Below are 18260 nucleotides of genomic sequence, written 5' to 3' on the forward strand. Positions count from 1 at the left end.
GAAAGCTACAGTGAGGCGTCAAGATAGTTCTTCTCCTAACTGTTTCTCAAAAAAGAGCGGTAGACAAAAATAAAATATCTTTTGAATTTATGTTGAGAAATATTTCTATACATCAATTTTGTATTCATTTTCCTTTTTTTAAATCATTTTGTTGTTTAAGGATTATTTTTCTGAATGTAACTTCAGTTCCGCCTTTAAGCTTAGCGAATACGGAAGCAGCTGGAGGTGTACCATCTTGATTTGTTCATCTCTCATCATTTCTACGGAATGGTTGGATGTCACTGGGAGGACATTTAAATTGTCCTTTTATCAGTGTTATCGCTTCTTTTAAAACAAAAACATATTTTATTTCGTAATAATAATAATAATAATAATAATATTGTTGTTGTTATTATTATTATTAACCTGGGTTTGATTAACACTTGAGACATTTGAAACTATTTATATTAAGAACTGTGCGAAGTTGTCAGCACACATTGTGCAGCACAATGCTGGGAAATGTGACTGGCTGAAAGCAAGTGAGGTAAAGAAATGCATAATTCATATTTTGTGGGGACATGTGGTTTGGTAAGTATTAAAGAGACTGGGGTAGAGAGAGAGAGAGAGAGAGAGAGAGAGAGAGAGAGAGAGAGAGAGAGAGAGAGAGAGAGAGAGAGAGAGAGAGAGAGAGAGAGAGAGAGAGAGAGAGAGAGAGAGAGAGAGAGAGAGAGAGAGAGAGAGAGAGAGATTGGTGGGGATGAAGATGCTGTTGCCATGGAACAGCAGCCACATAGACAACCAGTGAAACCCAGAGTGGGATTATCCAGTGGAGGAAAAGGACACAGACTTTTCCCCAAGCTGCTGCAGGGATTCATTTGCTGCACCTGTGTATGGTTTTGGATGTAAAGAAAATGCTTTGAAACCAATATTGTAGTGGTGTGAAAAGATGTGCTTGGATCAAAATTGAAGAGAAAACCGAAAGAGAGCTGTGCCAGATCAGGATGCCAGAGCAGATGCATTCCCATTAAAGGAATGTTGTGTCCTGGTGGGGTCGATAGGAGCTGAGAAGCAGGCTGTCGTCTCCCTCTTCACGGCGAATCTTTCCCCAACAAAGGTGGTCAGGGGTGGAGGACAGGAGGGGGGCATCCAGAACAGAGGTTCTCCCTGTCTTCAGGCACCTGCTGCCGACACCGAGGACACTGAATGACTGTCAGTGGATGAGTGTGTGTATGTGCATCTAAATCAATGAAAGACGGCCAGACGGAGAGAGAAATTCGGACTGGCCGATGCTTCTCTGTTACTGTGGGAGACTGAGAGTTTCTCCTCTCAAATCGTTTCATCTACTGAGGGGGAAGAAGGCAGGCAGGTCCAGAGGAACCATTTGAGGGGATAATTTTTCATGTGAGTAATGCTTTTGACCTAATGTCATATTTTAATTCTGATTGCAAACACGTTAGATTGTCTGGTCTCTATTGGGGTTTTTATTTAGGAGCGACCTAAAAAGACGTGGATCCATTTTACTGTATGCAGCACACATATGGAGGATGATTCTTGATTCTGCAGAAAGGTCCTTTACATCCTGAAATTTTCCCGGCAAAGCGTGCATCACCTTTCACTGACATGTGAATGAGTTCGATCTCAAAGGAAAAAAACTGAAGAGTATTGTGATCTATTTTTTTTTACCATCATCTTATCAAAACAAATGTCATTCAATTCCTTTCAGTATTTTGTAAAAGTCTTAACCGATCCATGATTTTTTAAAGAAGTCAGTGTCCTTTAATGGCTGGTTTCCAGCATTCCAGACTTTATTAAATTTGTTTTCTTATAGTAGATGTAGATCTATTAAATTGGCTGTATTCCTCCTGTGTGATGAAAGTCCTGTGAAAATCACTTGTTTCCTCTGTGCAGCAATTGGCCATAGTCCAATTAATTTTTTTCCCACGAGGGTTTCTGCCAAAACAACCTACATCTTTCTACTCCTAGTAATTATATCAATTGAACTCAATCTGCTTCAGGTTTAATTGTTCATAATGTGTTGAACTGCTGACAGAACTACACTGACAAGTCACAACGGATAATGGCATTGTGTGTCTCCATACCGACACAGAGAGAAAAGTATAAACTAACCTCAAGACTAGGCGGTTCTAGAGGTGGGGAAGCAGGGCTTTGGCCCTTGCTGAAATCTGATTCGCCCCCTGATACACCCTTTCTCTTTCACTCATCTGTCCTCTATAGGTGGATGCTATTCTAAATCCAAACACTGGTGGTGCTAATGAGTAAAATAGGAATTTCCAGCGTGACGTTTTGTGTAAGGATGTTGGACTAATACTTGGCCCATCTCTAAATATTGTGTCCCCTTGGTGGCCCTGTAATCCTAGATCTGCCACTGTTTCTTTAGCATGCAGCCAAAAGAGACCTGTGCTGCGTTAATAATGCATTTCAATAGGCTGTTGATACTACTATTGCCTCACAGCAAGAAGGTTGCAAGTTTGAATCCTGCATAGAGTTTGGATGCAACAATAAAAGCATCTGCAAAGACTAAACATAAAGGAATATAATTTTATATTTCAGAGCAGAAGAGGAGTGCATACGTAAATGTTTCATTCATATTCTGTTTTGCTCAAAACTTTTAAGGTGAGATGAATAAATGCTCCCTGAAGAGAAGTTTGTCTTTCATGACAAAATACCTCTGTGTGAATGGAAATCAAAAGGCACTAAGGAAGGATTAAACTGGAATGCTGCGCCCCACACCAGCTTCCTGAAATTATTAGCACCATTTGACTTTGTGGGGAGCCCAGACAAGAAAATGGGCTCTGTCCTTGAAAATCACATGTCTATCACATGTGCTCCTGTGGGCAGGCTGATGGAAACCACGTGACCTGAGGTGGTTTCAGATACTTTAATTCAATGAAAGGGAGTGAATTGTTTGAGCAAAATCCTCTCAGTTTGCTGACTTTTCCCCCGTCACTAGGGTCTTAGACAACACCATGTTTTTGCAGTGTTGCCTTTCAGCTGCATACACTAACATTATGAAACCATGTTTCTCTTTAATTGTTTTAATAATACATTCCTTTTCACTCCTTCAGGCTCCTGCTCTCCCCTGAGGGATGGGCACCACTGAGGCAACTCTACGGATGGAGAACATGGAAGTAAAAGATGAGTGGCAGGATGAAGACTTCCCCAGGTGGGACCTCTTTGCAAGAGGACATGGTTAAAAAACATTTAAGCCCTTTTAAAGGCTTTTTCGTTTTTCTTTTTTGGTAGAACAGTGAGTGAAAATTCAGCAAACATTAAAAGAAAACCTTTAAAAGACATCAAAATCCTTGAGAATGACACTGAAAGATTGCACAAAAGTCAAAAAGTAAAAAAGAAACCATGGATGTTTTCAGACTTTTACACATTTCTTTATGTACTGATGATTATCTTTTTCAGGATTTTTCTAAGTTGGCTTGTGTATTTACTAGCAGCTATTTTCTTTTTTTTACTAATAGTTCAATTTTTTAAATATAGATAGTCAAAATGTACCTCTTTTTAATATTGCATCAATTTGACTGTTGCAATCTTTTGACAGATGTTCTGAAAAGTACAAGAACACAATGATGAACCAAAGAAGCAAAGCAAAGTGCTTAATTGAAGATTATTGAATTTTACCTGATAAACAAACAATAGTTGATGTGTTGAGATTGAGACCGTACAGTGCAAAAATGCAAGGCAGCTTCATTTGTATTGCACATTTCATGCACAGAAATGAAGATTAAAATCAACACGACAGCACAATGAAAATACACAAATAAATTTAGACCAAATTAAACACACAAGCTAATTTCAGATTTAAGAATCAGATAAAAGACCAAGTTAAAGGGTGAGCAGTTACAGTGCAGAAGGCGCAGCATGAGAAACGTTCATTCAAAGGCAGATGAATACATGAAAGTTTTCAATTTAGATTTAAAAGTTGGGGCAGATTTGAGGTCATAAGGAAGCTGATTCTATTTGTGTGCAGCATGGTAGCTAAAAGCAGCTTCACTCTGTTTGGTTCTGACCCGGGTTCTACCAGATGACTGTTTCCTAAGGATCTCAGAGACCTGCTGGATGTTTTTACTGGAAGGAGAGCCAACATAAATTCTAGCCCCATGCCCTTGAGTGATTTATAAACTAGTAGAAGCACTTTGTGTCATGGTCTGCATCTGCCCCTTCCTTCATGTGCCTCCTGGTGTTCTCCATCTCTCTCTAGATTCCCTTTTGTGTCTTTTAGCGCCCTCTTGTGTCCTTTGTCTGCATCTCAGTTAGGTGTCTTATGTTGTAGGCTTTAAAATTATTCCTCCCTGGTCCCGTGTCATCCCATTCATCCCCAGCCCCTCCAGGTCTTCATTCACATTCTGTGTCCTTGTAGCCCCAGCCTCTTTGTCCCCAGCTCAGCGTATGTGTGTGTGCTTGTCCATTCCCCAGTTCTGTTTATATGGGTCAGAGAGAGAGAGAGAGAGAGAGAGAGAGAGAGAGAGAGAGAGAGAGAGAGAGAGAGAGAGAGAGAGAGAGAGAGAGAGAGAGAGAGAGAGAGAGAGAGAGAGAGTGTGTGTGTGTGTGTGTGTGTGTGTGTGTGTGTGTGTGTTGTCCTTCCCGCAGTCTTTAGGTTTAGTTTTGTGTTTTAGAGTTTTTAGGTTATTTGGCCCTACTCAGATTCTGTTTTCCCATTTTGATCATTATTTTCACCTGTCTTCCCTCCAGCCCTCACTCCACACTCCTGCTGCCAATTTCCCTAATGACTCCTCCCTGTTATTTAAGCCCTGTCTTGCCTTTGTCATGTGTTGGTCCATTGTTTGTGGTTATTCTGTCAGTCTCTCGGCTCTAGCTCTAGTGTTTCTTGGGTCTTCTCGTGATTTCTAGTGTTTTTGATCTCTAGGTTATATTTTTGGACATTTTGGATTACTGGCTTCAGCCCTTTTGGATTTATCTTTGTTTTGGACTCATCCTGCAAATAAAAGGATTTTCTTATATATCATTTCCTGCCTCTTGTCATCCTGGGTTCTGCATTTTGGGTCCCACCATCCCGTACTGTGACACTTTGAAATGAATTCTGTAGTTTACTGGTAACGATTTAAGAACAGGGGTGATGTGCTTGATTCTTTTGGTTCTTGTTTTGGTTCAGTTGCTTCACAGCTTTTTGGAAAGATCAGACAAAAGACCATTGCAATAATCCAGCCTGCTGGAGATAAACTCATGAAGGAGTTTCTCTATAGGTCTTGTCTGGACATGAGACCCCTGAGTCTTTAAAATGTTGATTAAAGCCATAATGGGACCAGTGAAGCTCAAGTCTGAATCAATTTTGAAAAAAGGTTCAGTGGTCCCTCCCCCTCCTCTCCTCTCGAGGAGGCAGGGATCCAGGGAGCAGGTGCAGCTCTGGCTGTAAATGATCTCAGGCTACGTCATGTGACGCATCGACAGACAACAAAACCACTCCAGGAAAATGGAGGCAGGTTTTGGCTAACAGACAGGCAAAGACGGAGCCTGCAGCAACTAGAAGATACAGAAAGATGCTCAGTTTAAGTGTTCATATTTATGATCAGGGAGGACAGGGAATGAGTTAGCAAGTTCACTAGTTATCAAAGAGCTATTTTTGCATCAGCACTCTCGTAAAGAAGCAGTGTGCTCTCTACAGCAGGTAAGCTCCACGTTTATTTACGTTTGTGAAAATGAGAATCTAAAAATAGGAGAACGGAATAAGGTTGTTTTTGTTAAAAGGCAAAAGTGCTGATGTTTTAATGGAGGTGGCTTCATTTTTGACAAAAACAACAGCTCATCAGTTATCTCTGCATGGGTTATCTCTGTGGAGTCAGACTGCTGCCTGTTTCGTTGAGATGAAGCCAACATTATGGATTGAAGAGACGCACACATTGTCACACTTTGTCCTCCTGATGGTTGGCCTTCACAGTGATGCAGTGAAAACCCAAAGCTGTTTCCCTTTTTAACAATTCAGATCAGGTTTTTCACTTTGTCTTTTGATCCCACGTTAGAATCACTGCATGACGCATTTGTGTTGGGACATTTGCTCTATGTTACCTGATAAACACTTGCTGCACAAACACACATAAACATGCTCTTGTTTCTTTGTATTCTGAGGCTTTTTTCTTTGTCTTCCATTTCTCCTCCATTTCTCCTCTCTGCTCTGACTCACACCCTGCCCAGCAGCTCTATGATCTTCATGTCTCCCAAGAGACAAGTTGATCTCTTCTCTCCTTTTTTGTACTTCTAATCCAGATCTGTAACAACACCCACGTTCTGTTCTGGTTCATTAAACAGCATACTTGTCACATTGCATTTTATAGTTTATAGCTAAAGAGCAAGTCACCCCCTACCAGAGTCTAGCTCCACTCCCATTTCCTGCTTGAAAAATGCGCCAAAAGGAGGCGTTGTATGGCTGGCTGAGAGGGCGGAGCCTTTAACTCATTCGCTGATCGGTGAAACCCTTCGCTGCGAGCATTTCTCACCGTTTTTGCTGTTTTTTTTAAAGTCACAGAACGTTGTGCGCTAGGATGATGTTGACGCCAAAACAACCAAAAATAACCAAAACAAAGCAGAAACTCACCTCTTACATCAGGAAGAATCTGCGTGTTTCGAGCTCTATTCGTTCTTTCATAACCTGTTGTTGAATTGTGATCGGCAGAAGCTTTTCCGGTTCACGACTCACTTTTTTTTAACAGCAGCGGCCCAAAACGTTCTCCTAACACGTGGATTTTCTGCTTCCTGATCACGTGACGTGTGACGTACGTGGATGAAGATCGGCTTTAGAGCTGAGATGTTTGTTCTCACGGTGCGGGGGCTCGTTCCGACGTCCACACAGTAAAAAAAATGCAAATGACGACTTTAGTCGTCAATGGCAGTGAATGAGTTAACAACACACACAGGAATAGACATAGATACACAGTGGCATTGTGACATCATAATGTACCATCTAATGTCATAGTGTGCCTCTTAGCCTATAGCCATGGGAGATTTAAATTCAAATGAAGTGCAGAGTTTTTCCCTGACGACGGCGCAACACTGACAGTTTTAGGCAGAAAATTCAAATTTTAATTAAGATGCACTAAAGTGCCAAATTGCTGACTACACGTGTCTACAGCACAATCAGAAACTCATTTATATAGTTTATCAGCCAGAAAAAAAGTTGATTTGGGGGGTGACATTGTCTTTAAAGACTGTTACACAGGATCGGGGGCTTACTAAGACATCTTTTCCTTGCAGACCTCTTCCAGAGTACGGTGACATGGATCCAAATCGTGGTCTCACAGACAACAGAGCGTGTAAGTAAAAACCATCACTGAAGGGTCAATAATGGGAATAAAACAGCAGCTATTTGAGGAATACCGTAAAGCTTCTCCTCCTTTATCTCCTTGCTGTAGCTCCTCCTAACTCGCTGCACATGAGTCCACCTGGAGGAGGAGGTGTCTCCTCACCTCACCGTAAACGGCGCACACTGGTTGCCCCGGAGATGAACCTGTCATTGGATCAGAGCGAAGGTTCTCTGCTGTCAGATGACTTCTTGGACACACCGGATGACCTGGACATCAACGTGGATGACATAGATACACCGGATGAAACTGACTCACTGGAGTTTATCACTAATGGGAATGACCTGGAGTGGGAAGGTGCGAGTTCGTTCTCTTTTGTATTCCTGATGTTGGTTCAGTAATCTCAAACAAATAATTAAAAACATGCCTCGCTTTTGTCAAATTAACAAATCAGATTTTATTTATATCGCCGTTGTGCGCATAACTAACTGCTAAGTGTGCCCCTGTCCAGATGACACACCGGTGGCCTCAGCCAAAGCAGGTCCTCGTGATGGCACAGAAGAGGCGGGTGAGGATGCAAATGCCAACAATGGGCGTCTGTGGAGGACGGTGCTCATCGGGGAACAGGAGCATCGTATCGACATGCAGATCATCAAACCGTACCTCCGAGTCATCACGCACGGAGGTCAGTGTCAGTACGACATCTGCAAGCATCTCAGAAGCACACACAGGATCCCTTTTTCTAACTTTGTTCTTCATCAGGTTACTATGGAGAAGGCCTGAATGCCATCATCGTGTTCTCTGCTTGCTACCTGCCTGACAGCAGCTGTCCAGACTACCACTACATCATGGAAAACCTCTTCCTGTATGCACGCTGATCTCAGCCCTCGTGTAACAATTCTGATGTAAAACCACAATAATAACGAATCCTTCGACCTCCAGGTACGTGGTCAGCAGCCTGGAGATGCTTGTGGCTGAAGATTACCTCATCATCTACATGAACGGTGCCACTCCTCGTAGTAAGATGCCAGGAATCAGCTGGCTGAAGAAATGTTACCAAATGATTGACAGAAGGTGGGGGAAATCATGAAACATTTCTGAATGAAAGGATGTTTCATTTTAATTCACAATAATCATATCTTAATGATACGCTGCTATTTTTAACTGTTGCAAATTGTCCACCGGCAGACAGGTGTGCATGATGCTGATGCTGAAAGGAATGACAGAGACTAGAGGATGTCTCATCTTGTTAATCAGTATAAACAAATGGACTCATGGCCTTTATTTTCTGACTATGCCTGTTACAGATTGAGGAAGAACCTCAAGTCTCTGGTCATCGCTCATCCCACTTGGTTCATACGAACGGTTCTGGCTATATCCAGACCTTTCATCAGGTAACGTCATCAGCCGTACAAACACCTTTCCATCATGAACTAAAATGCAAAAGTATTCCAGGGCAGAATAAAGCACATTATGGATTTATGTAAATACTGATGAAATACCGTGAACTATAAAGGTTTGATTTGAATGCTGAATGTCTGGGATGGATAAATTGATCCAAATACAATGACAAAAATACAATAGAAATCACTCCAAGTGTGGTACAAAACTACGGCAGCGGCAGCGTAGAGCTGCCACCCTACGCAAAATAAAATTGGAGCGATATCACGTTATAACATATTAACTTTATTGTTCTAACAATATAACTTTCACGTTTGTACAATATAATTATCACGTTTGTACAATATACATATCACGTTTGTACAATATTATCACGTTCGTACAATATAATTATCACGTTCGTACAATATATATAAATAACACGTTTTGAGTGAGTGAGAAAATGTCTCGTCTATCGGAACTCATTAAATTCTATTTCATGCTTGGATTGAGGCACGGAGAGATGTTGCTCTTGATGAGCAGCTTGGACGGTATTGAAATAAGCATGCGGACGCTGAGAAGGAACTTAAAACGCATGGGGCTGTACAGGAGGAAGAATGACTCCGATCCGCTGGAGGTTGCTGCATTTCTCATAGATCAACTGCAGGGGTACGGGAGGCTTCATGGATACAAACTACACCACCTGAACTGCATTCAGGCGGGTTATGTTGTCACGCAGAGCACTGTGAGACATTTACTGAAATATATTGACCCTCATGGGGTTGCGCAAAGACGCAGAAATCGCCTAACGCGCCGCACGTATGTTAATCCTGGACCGAATTTCATGTGGCATGTTGACTCCTATGACAAACTAAAACCATTTGGAATCTGCATAAATGGAGCGATTGATGGCTTTTCAAGAGTAATGATTTGGCTTCATGCCTATTCAACAAACAACGACCCCAAAGTCATCGCAGGTTATTTCATCACAGAAGTTGAGAAGAGGATGGGCACAGCTGCAAGGATTCGCTCTGATTTAGGAACAGAAAATGTCATAATGGCTGAGATGCAGAGATTCCTGCGATGGACTCAGGATCAAAATGTCAGAAACAGTTTTATCACTGGGTCCAGCAATCACAATCAGCGAATTGAAGGCTGGTGGGCGTTTCTGAGACGGCACCACGCTCAGCACTGGATGAATCGTCTCCAGGAACTAAAGGACAAAGACTGTTTCTCTGGATGCTTCTTGGACAAGCAGCTCATATTGTTTACCTGCCTGAACATCATTGAGGTAGGCCACCACGCCTGTATTTACCCGCTAAGCATGTGTGTGTGTGTGTGTGTGTGTGTGTGTGTGTGTGTGTGTGTGTGTGTGTGTGTGTGTGTGTGTGTGTGTGTGTGTGTGTGTGTGTGTGTGTGTGTGTGTGTGTGTGTGTGTGTGTGTGTGTGTGTGTGTACAAGACCAGGCTTATTGTGGTAATGTTCTGGTCATACTTAAAAAAGCTTCCATTGTTGACAACTCCATTTTGCTCGCGCCACTGTTATTCGTAATTATGAGTACATTTTTTTCATAAAATCTGATCGTTTCCCTGACTGGCTGCATGTGATGCTTGTGGGTTAAAATGCTAAACCAAAAATCTTGATATTTTACTGATAGTGGATCTTTTAAATTAATAATATTTTACAGGAGGAGCTGCAGCAAGTTGTGCATTTGTGGAACACCCATATTATCCGCAGAAGCAGACATGCAATTGCTCCAAGTGGACGTCCAATTCTTATGTACACCATTCCACATCTTTTTGGAGGACATGATCATCTGAGAGAGGTTTCTCAGGAGGCAGTGGATGCATGTAAAGAAGAATGCCAAATGAGAGGACCATATACCTGCGATGAAACAGTATTCAGCCTGTGTTGCCTTTTAATGTCAGAGAACTTCTTACTTCCACCAAGCACAGCAGATGAAGCCATTGAACTGTATCTCTTCCTGAGAGCCTACATACTGAAGGACTTATAAACTTCAAAAAACATTTGGAATGTATGGCAGTATTTTAACATATTTGCATATATTTATACCATATTGATATCATTGGTGATCAAATGTACATGTGATCACCACCTGTGTTTAGTTTCTTTGATACTTTTTGTCCTATAGTAAATGATACAACTAGAATTCAAATTTAGAGAAAGATATGTTATCTGCTTCCTTTTTTGAAAAAACAAGAGAATGTTATTTTCTGAAGTTAGATTTTAAAACTAAAGGTAATCTGATTGATTTTGGGATGTTATCTTTTCAAATCTGTCTTTTCACAGCTTTATATAAACAATATTGTTCATTTTTATATGATTTTCCGAAACAGTCATGGGAATTTCCTTGGTTTTGTTTCCTTTTATCAAAAGCCTTTGCCACCTATGTTTATTAATGCAAATTACAACTTTGAAGTAATTGAATAGTCAAAAATAAATTAATTAATCAATCAGTGGCAATGGAAAAAGGCACTGAAGAACCTTAACCTTTTGTCTTCTCAAAACATTTTAATGACTTCATTTCTGCTATATCTGATTTCTATTTTCAGATTGATGAGTAACCATTTTTTTTATTTCTGAACATGACAGTTGATATTCATGACATCTGTGTTTCAGATTCAATAAACATATATAAAACTGCTATCAACTTTTGAACAGTTAATGTTACGATTCAGAATTATTGAACAATAAACAAATGTTGTTAGATATTAACCTTCCTTTTATTTGAATTCAAGAAGAAAAAATGCACTCTTGAGAAGCTACATAATTAACTTTGCCAATGGCTATATTCTGTGTATCTTATTCCAGTCAACTTTTGCATCAATCCACAGACTGACATGCAAGTTTGTTAAGAACTTCCTGAACATATGTTCTAAATCAAATAACTGGCACACAGTAAAAAAAAACTCCTGAAAATAATCAATAGTAATGCTTGAATCATTACTAAAAAACGTGAGCTGTAACAGACATCTTTATAAAACAGACCTGTTGAAACCTTGTCAGATCATGAAAACATTATCATTATAAACACTGTCCAACTTTCATAGTGTATGAACGGATTGAACATGCTTCATTTCGAGCAGTAAAGCTTTAATGTATGAAACTGTAAACTGAAATGTACATTTTGATGATGGAGAATATGTGGCATACCCTCCAAGAGACTCAAATATATTCAAAATCCTTTTTGGTTACTAATAAAACATCTCCTGAAAATTTAGCTCTTTCATTTTTCATAATGTCTTCACTGCGGAGGTGGGCTTAACAAACACATTAGCACCATGTTGTTTCTTCAACTCTTTGTTTCTAGGGTTTTAAACATGAGAGACCTTAAGCTATGCTAAACTCATAACAGTTTTTGGCTGCCAAAATGTTATCCAGTTCATTTCGTAGTTCTGGGTAGGACGTGTATGTCCATGGTACTTCCAGAACGGGGCCACACGTGTGTGCCACAGGGCGTCGTGCCAGTCCATCCACAGGTGTGAACAGCACTTCAATTTTCTGAACACAGATGACATCTGACCCAGTAACAAACCGGAACATCTTTCTGAGGCCTGCATCATCAAGTCCTCTGATGTACTGCTGCAGAAATCTGAAACTCTGCTTCTCGGCTTCAGAGATGGGAGATGCAGTGAGCAACTTCAAAAGCTTTCTTGTTGTTGGCTTTTTATCTTCATACATTTGTAGGACATGTTGTGGGCTTTGGAAAGCTTCTTTTAGAAAGTGACATGCAACTAATGAAATTTTCTCCATGGCATAAGATGGTTTTTGGATCAACTGCTTGTGAGCAACTTTCCGAAGAATGCTTTTTAAGTTTTTTTGCGTTGGGATGACTGATACATCCAGGCGATCCATGAGATCCAGAAGTTCATCCCTGTCTTCTTCTGAAAGATCTTCCTTTAGAGCTCTTGTTATTAAATCCCGATCTGATTGGCTTAGGTATAAGAGGAGATTTTCAAACAACATATCATCTGTAACTTGATTTTCACCAAAGATAAGTGCCACTGTGAAAACAGGGGCAAGGCGACAAGGGAAATATCCATGGTCTTGAAATCCCTTCAGTAAAATTCTACCGATGGACTTCCATTCTTCCTCCAGCCATTTAGGAGACAGTGATGGCACTCTGAACTCCTCTCCTTCAGCTGTGTTGTCAACAAACTCTGCCCAAAATGTAGCATACACATCTCTTGATACACCATCTGCATCTGCTCCTTTTTCATCAATGTAGGTGTATTTTAATGGGTGTCTCAGGAGTGCTGTATCTTTGAACTGGTTGATCATCTCCTCCAGAATGTTAACCCTGTGGATTTTGATGGTGACACAGACTACTTCATATGATGCAGAAGAACTCATTGCTTCATTGCTTATAGGTGTATCTGTATAACTGCCTGGAGTGCTTGCTGGAGGAAATGTAATGGATGTGATGACCAGATCATCTCCTTCTAACTGCAGGTTTGCTTCACCTATTAATGTGTCATCAAGGTGACAAGCCAGAGGTTCTCCAAGGTAGGGACCAATCATTACCTCAGATGTGTCTGATGATGCTTCTTCACCAGAATTCCTGATATCTGATGACAAGATCACAACAGTCTGAGAAGCTTCCTCATCTTCTTGATGTGAGTCAGTCAGTTGTGTCACATTTTCACATGTTTCCCCTCTATCACTAACTTCATCTTCTTCGCCTTCATCTTCATAAGAAAGTCTTCTTGTGCACAAGTAAAATCTCAACATTCCCATTTTAAGTATTGAGTAGAGCTCCCCAACTGAGATGTCGTCATCAAGTACAGCCTCTTCCTGATAGTCTAATACATCACATCTGAACACATCCCATCTTCCAAATCTGCTTTTTCCATTTGGAAAGAAAAGATCCTTGGCATACTGTAATAAGTCAGCTTTCTTGGAGTCTTTGGGAACATCAAAGGTCCTTGTTCCTCCTCCTCTGCGCTTTCTCACTTGCTTACCTTCATGGATCCAGCCCAGCTCAATTTTTCTAGTCTTTTTCTGAGCCCATTTGTTGTTTTGTGCATATGTTCTTTTTCTCTTACAAGATAACTTATCCTCATGATCGGGGTTCTTCCCATTTTCATCGATGCCCATCTTTTTCTTCAATTGTTCAAGAAATGAGTTTTTTCTTGATTCCTTTGTCCTTGCATCATTATTATCCAAACAGAACCGTCTTGCAGCTATCCTATCACCATATGTTGGGATGTAACCAGACAGGGTCTTATCATCCATGAAATCAATCACTGTGGCATCAATCTGAAATAACAGAGACATTTATTACTTTACAAAGAGACACCTACTGCCAGTCACAATACATTTAATTAATGAAGCTGAATGTAATTTTTACTTGTGCTATGACAATGATTTGTCATGCCATTCTATGAAATTCTATTATTTTTATCCTCAATCTGTGCCAGCAGTGTTATTAGATGCTCCACATCATTTATTCTACAGAAAATTAAACGCTCAGTTCATTTGGAAAAAGCTAAATCAATGTTTTACATATCTTTCCTGGTCAAATCAGCCCTCATGAGAACTCGTAAAGAAAAGGGTTTTCCTTTTTTTTAGCTAAGGAGAGTTCAAAGTAAAAGTCAACTTGGTTCGTGTTTTTACAAAGATTCGTAAACGGACAGTTAAGAAAAGCCTAGTAGTAATTGGTAGTACTTGAGATACTTAGTATGTGTGTATCAAAAAGGCACATTTAGCAGCTCTGTCATCCTGATTTCAGCCCATTCTGTCGCTCAACTCAGCTCTTCTCCTGCAGACGGTGTTACCGTAAACTACCGTATAAACGCGCACTTCAATTCTAGCTGCGGCTCACTTGACCACGGCCAGACGAACGACGGCTCACTTGACCGCAGTCTTTTTTCGGCGTTTTAAGTTTAAAGACGGTGATTTAGACGCCGTTAAATAACCAAACGTGCTCCAAAGTGGGCGAATTGTGATCCCTTTGGCTTGGCTCTAGTAAGTTACTTACTAAAATAGCACAGCACACGTTTCAAGCACACCTGCTTAAAAGTTTACAAATGTTCCTTGAAAGAGAGCACTTACACCATCTTGTAGCATTCGTAAGAGACAGTCTTCAGGTACACCACGGTTCCGTAAAAATCTCAGAAGTGGGGTGTCTGTGTTTGAGGCCATGTTTCCGGGAGATGATCTGCCAGCTCTCTGTCGTGTGTCGTTTCGTGTGAAACGATAATTATATTGTATGAACGTGATATTTATTTTGTACAAACGTGATAATTATATTGTACAAACGTGATAACTATATTGTACGAATGTCATAATTATATTGTATGAACATGACATTTATATTGTACAAACGTGAAAGTTATATTGTACAAACGTGATATTTATATTGTACAAACGTGATAATTATATTGTACAAACGTGAAAGTTATATTGTTAGAACAATAAGTTATATTGTTAGAACAATAAAGTTAATATGTTATAACGTGATATCGCTCCAATTTTATTTTGCGTAGGGTGGCAGCTCTACGCTGCCGTACATCACTCATCTCAGTCCAAAAACGTTGTATTATTGCAAGGCCAGACTAGACGAACAAAGATTAAGCAGAGTTCAACATACCATTTGCCATTACACTCTCTGACTATGCGTAAATAATTCATGTTTGCTCATCTGCTTATCAGTCAAAAGTGAAAAATGAACAATAGTCACAGCTGGAACAACATGAGTCTGGAAAAGTATTCCTAATTTCTGTTTTGCTTTCAAATGAACAAAGCCTTCCGTTCATCCCTTTGTCCTCTGCAGCGTGAAGTTCATGAATAAGATCCAGTATGTCCACAGTCTGGATGAACTTGCGCAGATTGTCCCCATGGAGCACGTCCATGTTCCTGACTCTGTGGTGCAGTAAGTATCTGTAACCGCTAGATGGTGGCAGTCTGCCGTAGGAGAGCATTTCTGCAGTCTGAAAAATATGTATGTAAATTTAATAAATAATTCCTCTCATAATCCTATTTGAATAAAAGTAAAGTGGGATTACTCTTCTAGCCTCGTGTAAGGATTGGAATGATGGGATTTATGATTCGAGGTAATAAGAATGTTACTTTTTTCCCCCCAGATTTGATGAAGAGAGGCTTAAAGCTCGGAGGGAAAGGTAAAGGAACGATTTTGTCTTAGTTTTGACAAACGCTACTCTCTAAGCCTCACCTCTGTTTCTCAAATTGGATTATGCTGAAACTGCAAAAGGGGCTTAAACATTCATCTGAAATAACTGGCTGAAAAAAATCTCTTAAAAAACGCAGATGTCAGCAAAAACGTAATGTGTGTGTGTGTGTGTGTGTGTGTGTGTGTGTGTGTGTGTGTGTGTGTGTGTGTGTGTGTGTGTGTGTGTGTGTGTGTGTGTGTGTGTGTGTGTGTGTGTGTGTGTGTGTGTGTGTGTGTGTGTGTGTGTGTGTGTAGGATGGAGCAGGAGCAACGACAGCAGGGGCAGCAGTCAGTCCCACAGCAACCAATTAAAAAGTCTGAAAGGTAACAGGTCATACAGAATTTTCCATTCTGCCTGATGCTCCACAGTGGATAACTGCTGGAGTTGAGACCCAACTTAAGGTTGTAGGGTGGGGGACATGCATTCTTCACTCAGCAATGCCACAAAGTTTGCTTTACTTGCCGTTTATGTTGATTGTGTTGTTCTACTTTCTGTCTCTTAAAGATTATATTTGTTGTTTCATTTTCAGGCCAAAATCTATGATTGTTGGATTGTGAGAAGGACAGAACTGTGAAGGTGAAACAAACCTCTGTTGTGTTTCAGCCAGAGGATGACTCTCTGTGCGGTTTAATGCCTCGATCACATTACCTTCCATGGAGCTGATATGTAGTTTATGTTGAGGTGATGGATCACCCTGCAGGCTCCTTGCAGCATAATGGTGGATTGATTTTCTCATGCTGTAAATTCAGTTCAGGAGCTTGTTTCTGATTTGATGATGATGCACAAACCACCCAGAGCAACTGTGTACAATTCAAAATGCAAAGTGGTTCTTTTGCACAAAAAAATTAAATAAAAATATGGATTATATGGATATGTTTAAGAATGAGCACCATCAGAAAAAAACGCTATGCACACAGATTTGTGTGGATAAGCTGTCTCAGATGTAGCTACTGTGTGCCAGATGCCTTCATCTCTGTTATTTTACTTGATGACTTCTGCATCACTAGGCCTTTTAAACTGTACTAACATGCATTAATGAGCTGCTTGTGTGTTCTTTCTGGTTTCATTTGCTTGTGTTTTTTATTCCACTGGTTCTTTATTGAGCGCCTCAGCCCTGCTGAAAGCTGATCCAGATGAACAACATAACAAAAACCAATATTATCAATGGCTTTCATTGTTAGTTCATACCATGAGTAGACTGAATCCAACATTAAATGCACAACTACTCTGCAAATCACATGTATTATACAATGTATATTTAACAATTAACCACCAAAGCTTCTACATGGGAAAAAGTGGAACAAAGAATTATTATAATTAAATAAGGACTGCTTTATGATCATTTACAGCTTTCTGTCTAGGTCTACTTTAAAGAAGAAAAGTATCCAGAAACAGGCTTTATGCCAGACAACAACCTGATCACATTTCAGATGAATACATGTATGCACCTTGACTCTTAACCATTTATTCAGGACATTTTATTGATTAAACACACTTTATGGTCATTTGATCAGCATAAAGACCCCTTCATAAATCACTATTATGTGTTCAACATAATGTAGCGAAAGGACAAAAAACTAATAATTATTGCATTATACTTGTGTCCTGCTGATAATTAATTTGCACCACAGGATGTAGTACATGATATTTTAGCATGACTTGTTTCTGTTGGGATCTGGAAAAAGTCAGGAATGCAGCTTCATTTCTGCGTCTGAAGTGCCGTCTGTTCTCTCAGTTTGTCTCATTGCCTTTCTGTGGGAAGAAAGTTGTTCAAGTGTGTTCATAGTGATGTAATCAAGTTTAGGCGAGATCTGACATTAGTGCACTTTGCTAAACTTTGATGGAGCAACATCAACTTTTGGTGTGTTTGGCTGGGTGCGTGTTGTTGAACCAAAGTAAATTCTAAGTAGTGAACAAATTAAAAGCTTCTTTTTTATGTTTGTTTGACCTTTTTTTAAATCCTTAATCCATAAGGAAACTAATAGTTTTGACTGTAAAAGCACAACACGACATTCATGACATCTGTCTGCTGTAAAATGTTTGCTCAGATTCAAATGATTACATATGCATGATCATTACTCATGGCCGCCATGCTGTAATAAAGTCCCTCTCCAGAAACTCTTCAATGTTTTTGTTTTTAATATATCATCTTTTATTAGTTGAATTTAAGATATATAAACATGTCTGCCATTAATTTAAATGTGTTCAAAAATATTAAAAAATTTTCCCTCACTGAAAATTTTATTTTAAGTGGTGCCAGTTTATTTGTTTCTCCTGTACATTATGTAATGTTGCCCCTTGCTAAAGAGGTTCATAAAGTGTATATAAATACATACACAGTCAAAGGAGGAGCACGCACAGAGCACATAAACACATCCTGATAAAGGCTAAATGTAAGCAAATGCCACAAGAGACTGTGACTCTC

The 18260-nt window shown here is 40.0% G+C and overlaps 3 protein-coding genes across 4 annotated transcripts; 2 read left to right on the forward strand and 1 right to left on the reverse strand.

Annotated features, from left to right (window-relative positions):
- The first annotated feature begins 1241 nt into the window (after positions 1-1241).
- Positions 1242-16542, forward strand: atcaya (ATCAY kinesin light chain interacting caytaxin a). Of its 2 annotated transcripts, XM_054752367.2 has the most exons (12): positions 1242-1380; positions 3066-3163; positions 7216-7274; positions 7374-7619; positions 7774-7947; positions 8025-8127; positions 8205-8336; positions 8570-8656; positions 15439-15537; positions 15749-15784; positions 16090-16158; positions 16365-16542. In XM_054752367.2, the coding sequence occupies exons 2-12, from the start codon at positions 3087-3089 to the stop codon at positions 16390-16392; spliced, it is 1110 nt and encodes a 369-aa protein (XP_054608342.2). In that variant the 5' UTR covers positions 1242-1380; positions 3066-3086; the 3' UTR covers positions 16393-16542. The 2 variants fall into 2 exon arrangements, with proteins under 2 accessions (XP_054608342.2, XP_054608343.2); XM_054752368.2 differs by lacking the exons at positions 1242-1380; positions 3066-3163 and adding an exon at positions 5447-5635.
- LOC129164485 (uncharacterized) lies at positions 8971-10823 on the forward strand. Its single transcript, XM_070553931.1, has 2 exons — positions 8971-9933; positions 10330-10823. The coding sequence occupies exons 1-2, from the start codon at positions 9106-9108 to the stop codon at positions 10654-10656; spliced, it is 1155 nt and encodes a 384-aa protein (XP_070410032.1). The 5' UTR covers positions 8971-9105; the 3' UTR covers positions 10657-10823.
- LOC139071448 (uncharacterized) lies at positions 11807-14901 on the reverse strand. The gene is made up of 2 exons (XM_070553930.1): positions 14718-14901; positions 11807-13922 (listed from the first exon to the last, which is right to left on the reverse strand). The coding sequence occupies exons 1-2, from the start codon at positions 14805-14807 to the stop codon at positions 11994-11996; spliced, it is 2019 nt and encodes a 672-aa protein (XP_070410031.1). The 5' UTR covers positions 14808-14901; the 3' UTR covers positions 11807-11993.
- Positions 16543-18260: the final 1718 nt, after the last annotated feature.

This window comes from Nothobranchius furzeri, chromosome 8 (genome assembly GCF_043380555.1).
Source record: "Nothobranchius furzeri strain GRZ-AD chromosome 8, NfurGRZ-RIMD1, whole genome shotgun sequence".
NCBI classification, from domain to species: Eukaryota; Metazoa; Chordata; class Actinopteri; order Cyprinodontiformes; family Nothobranchiidae; genus Nothobranchius; species Nothobranchius furzeri.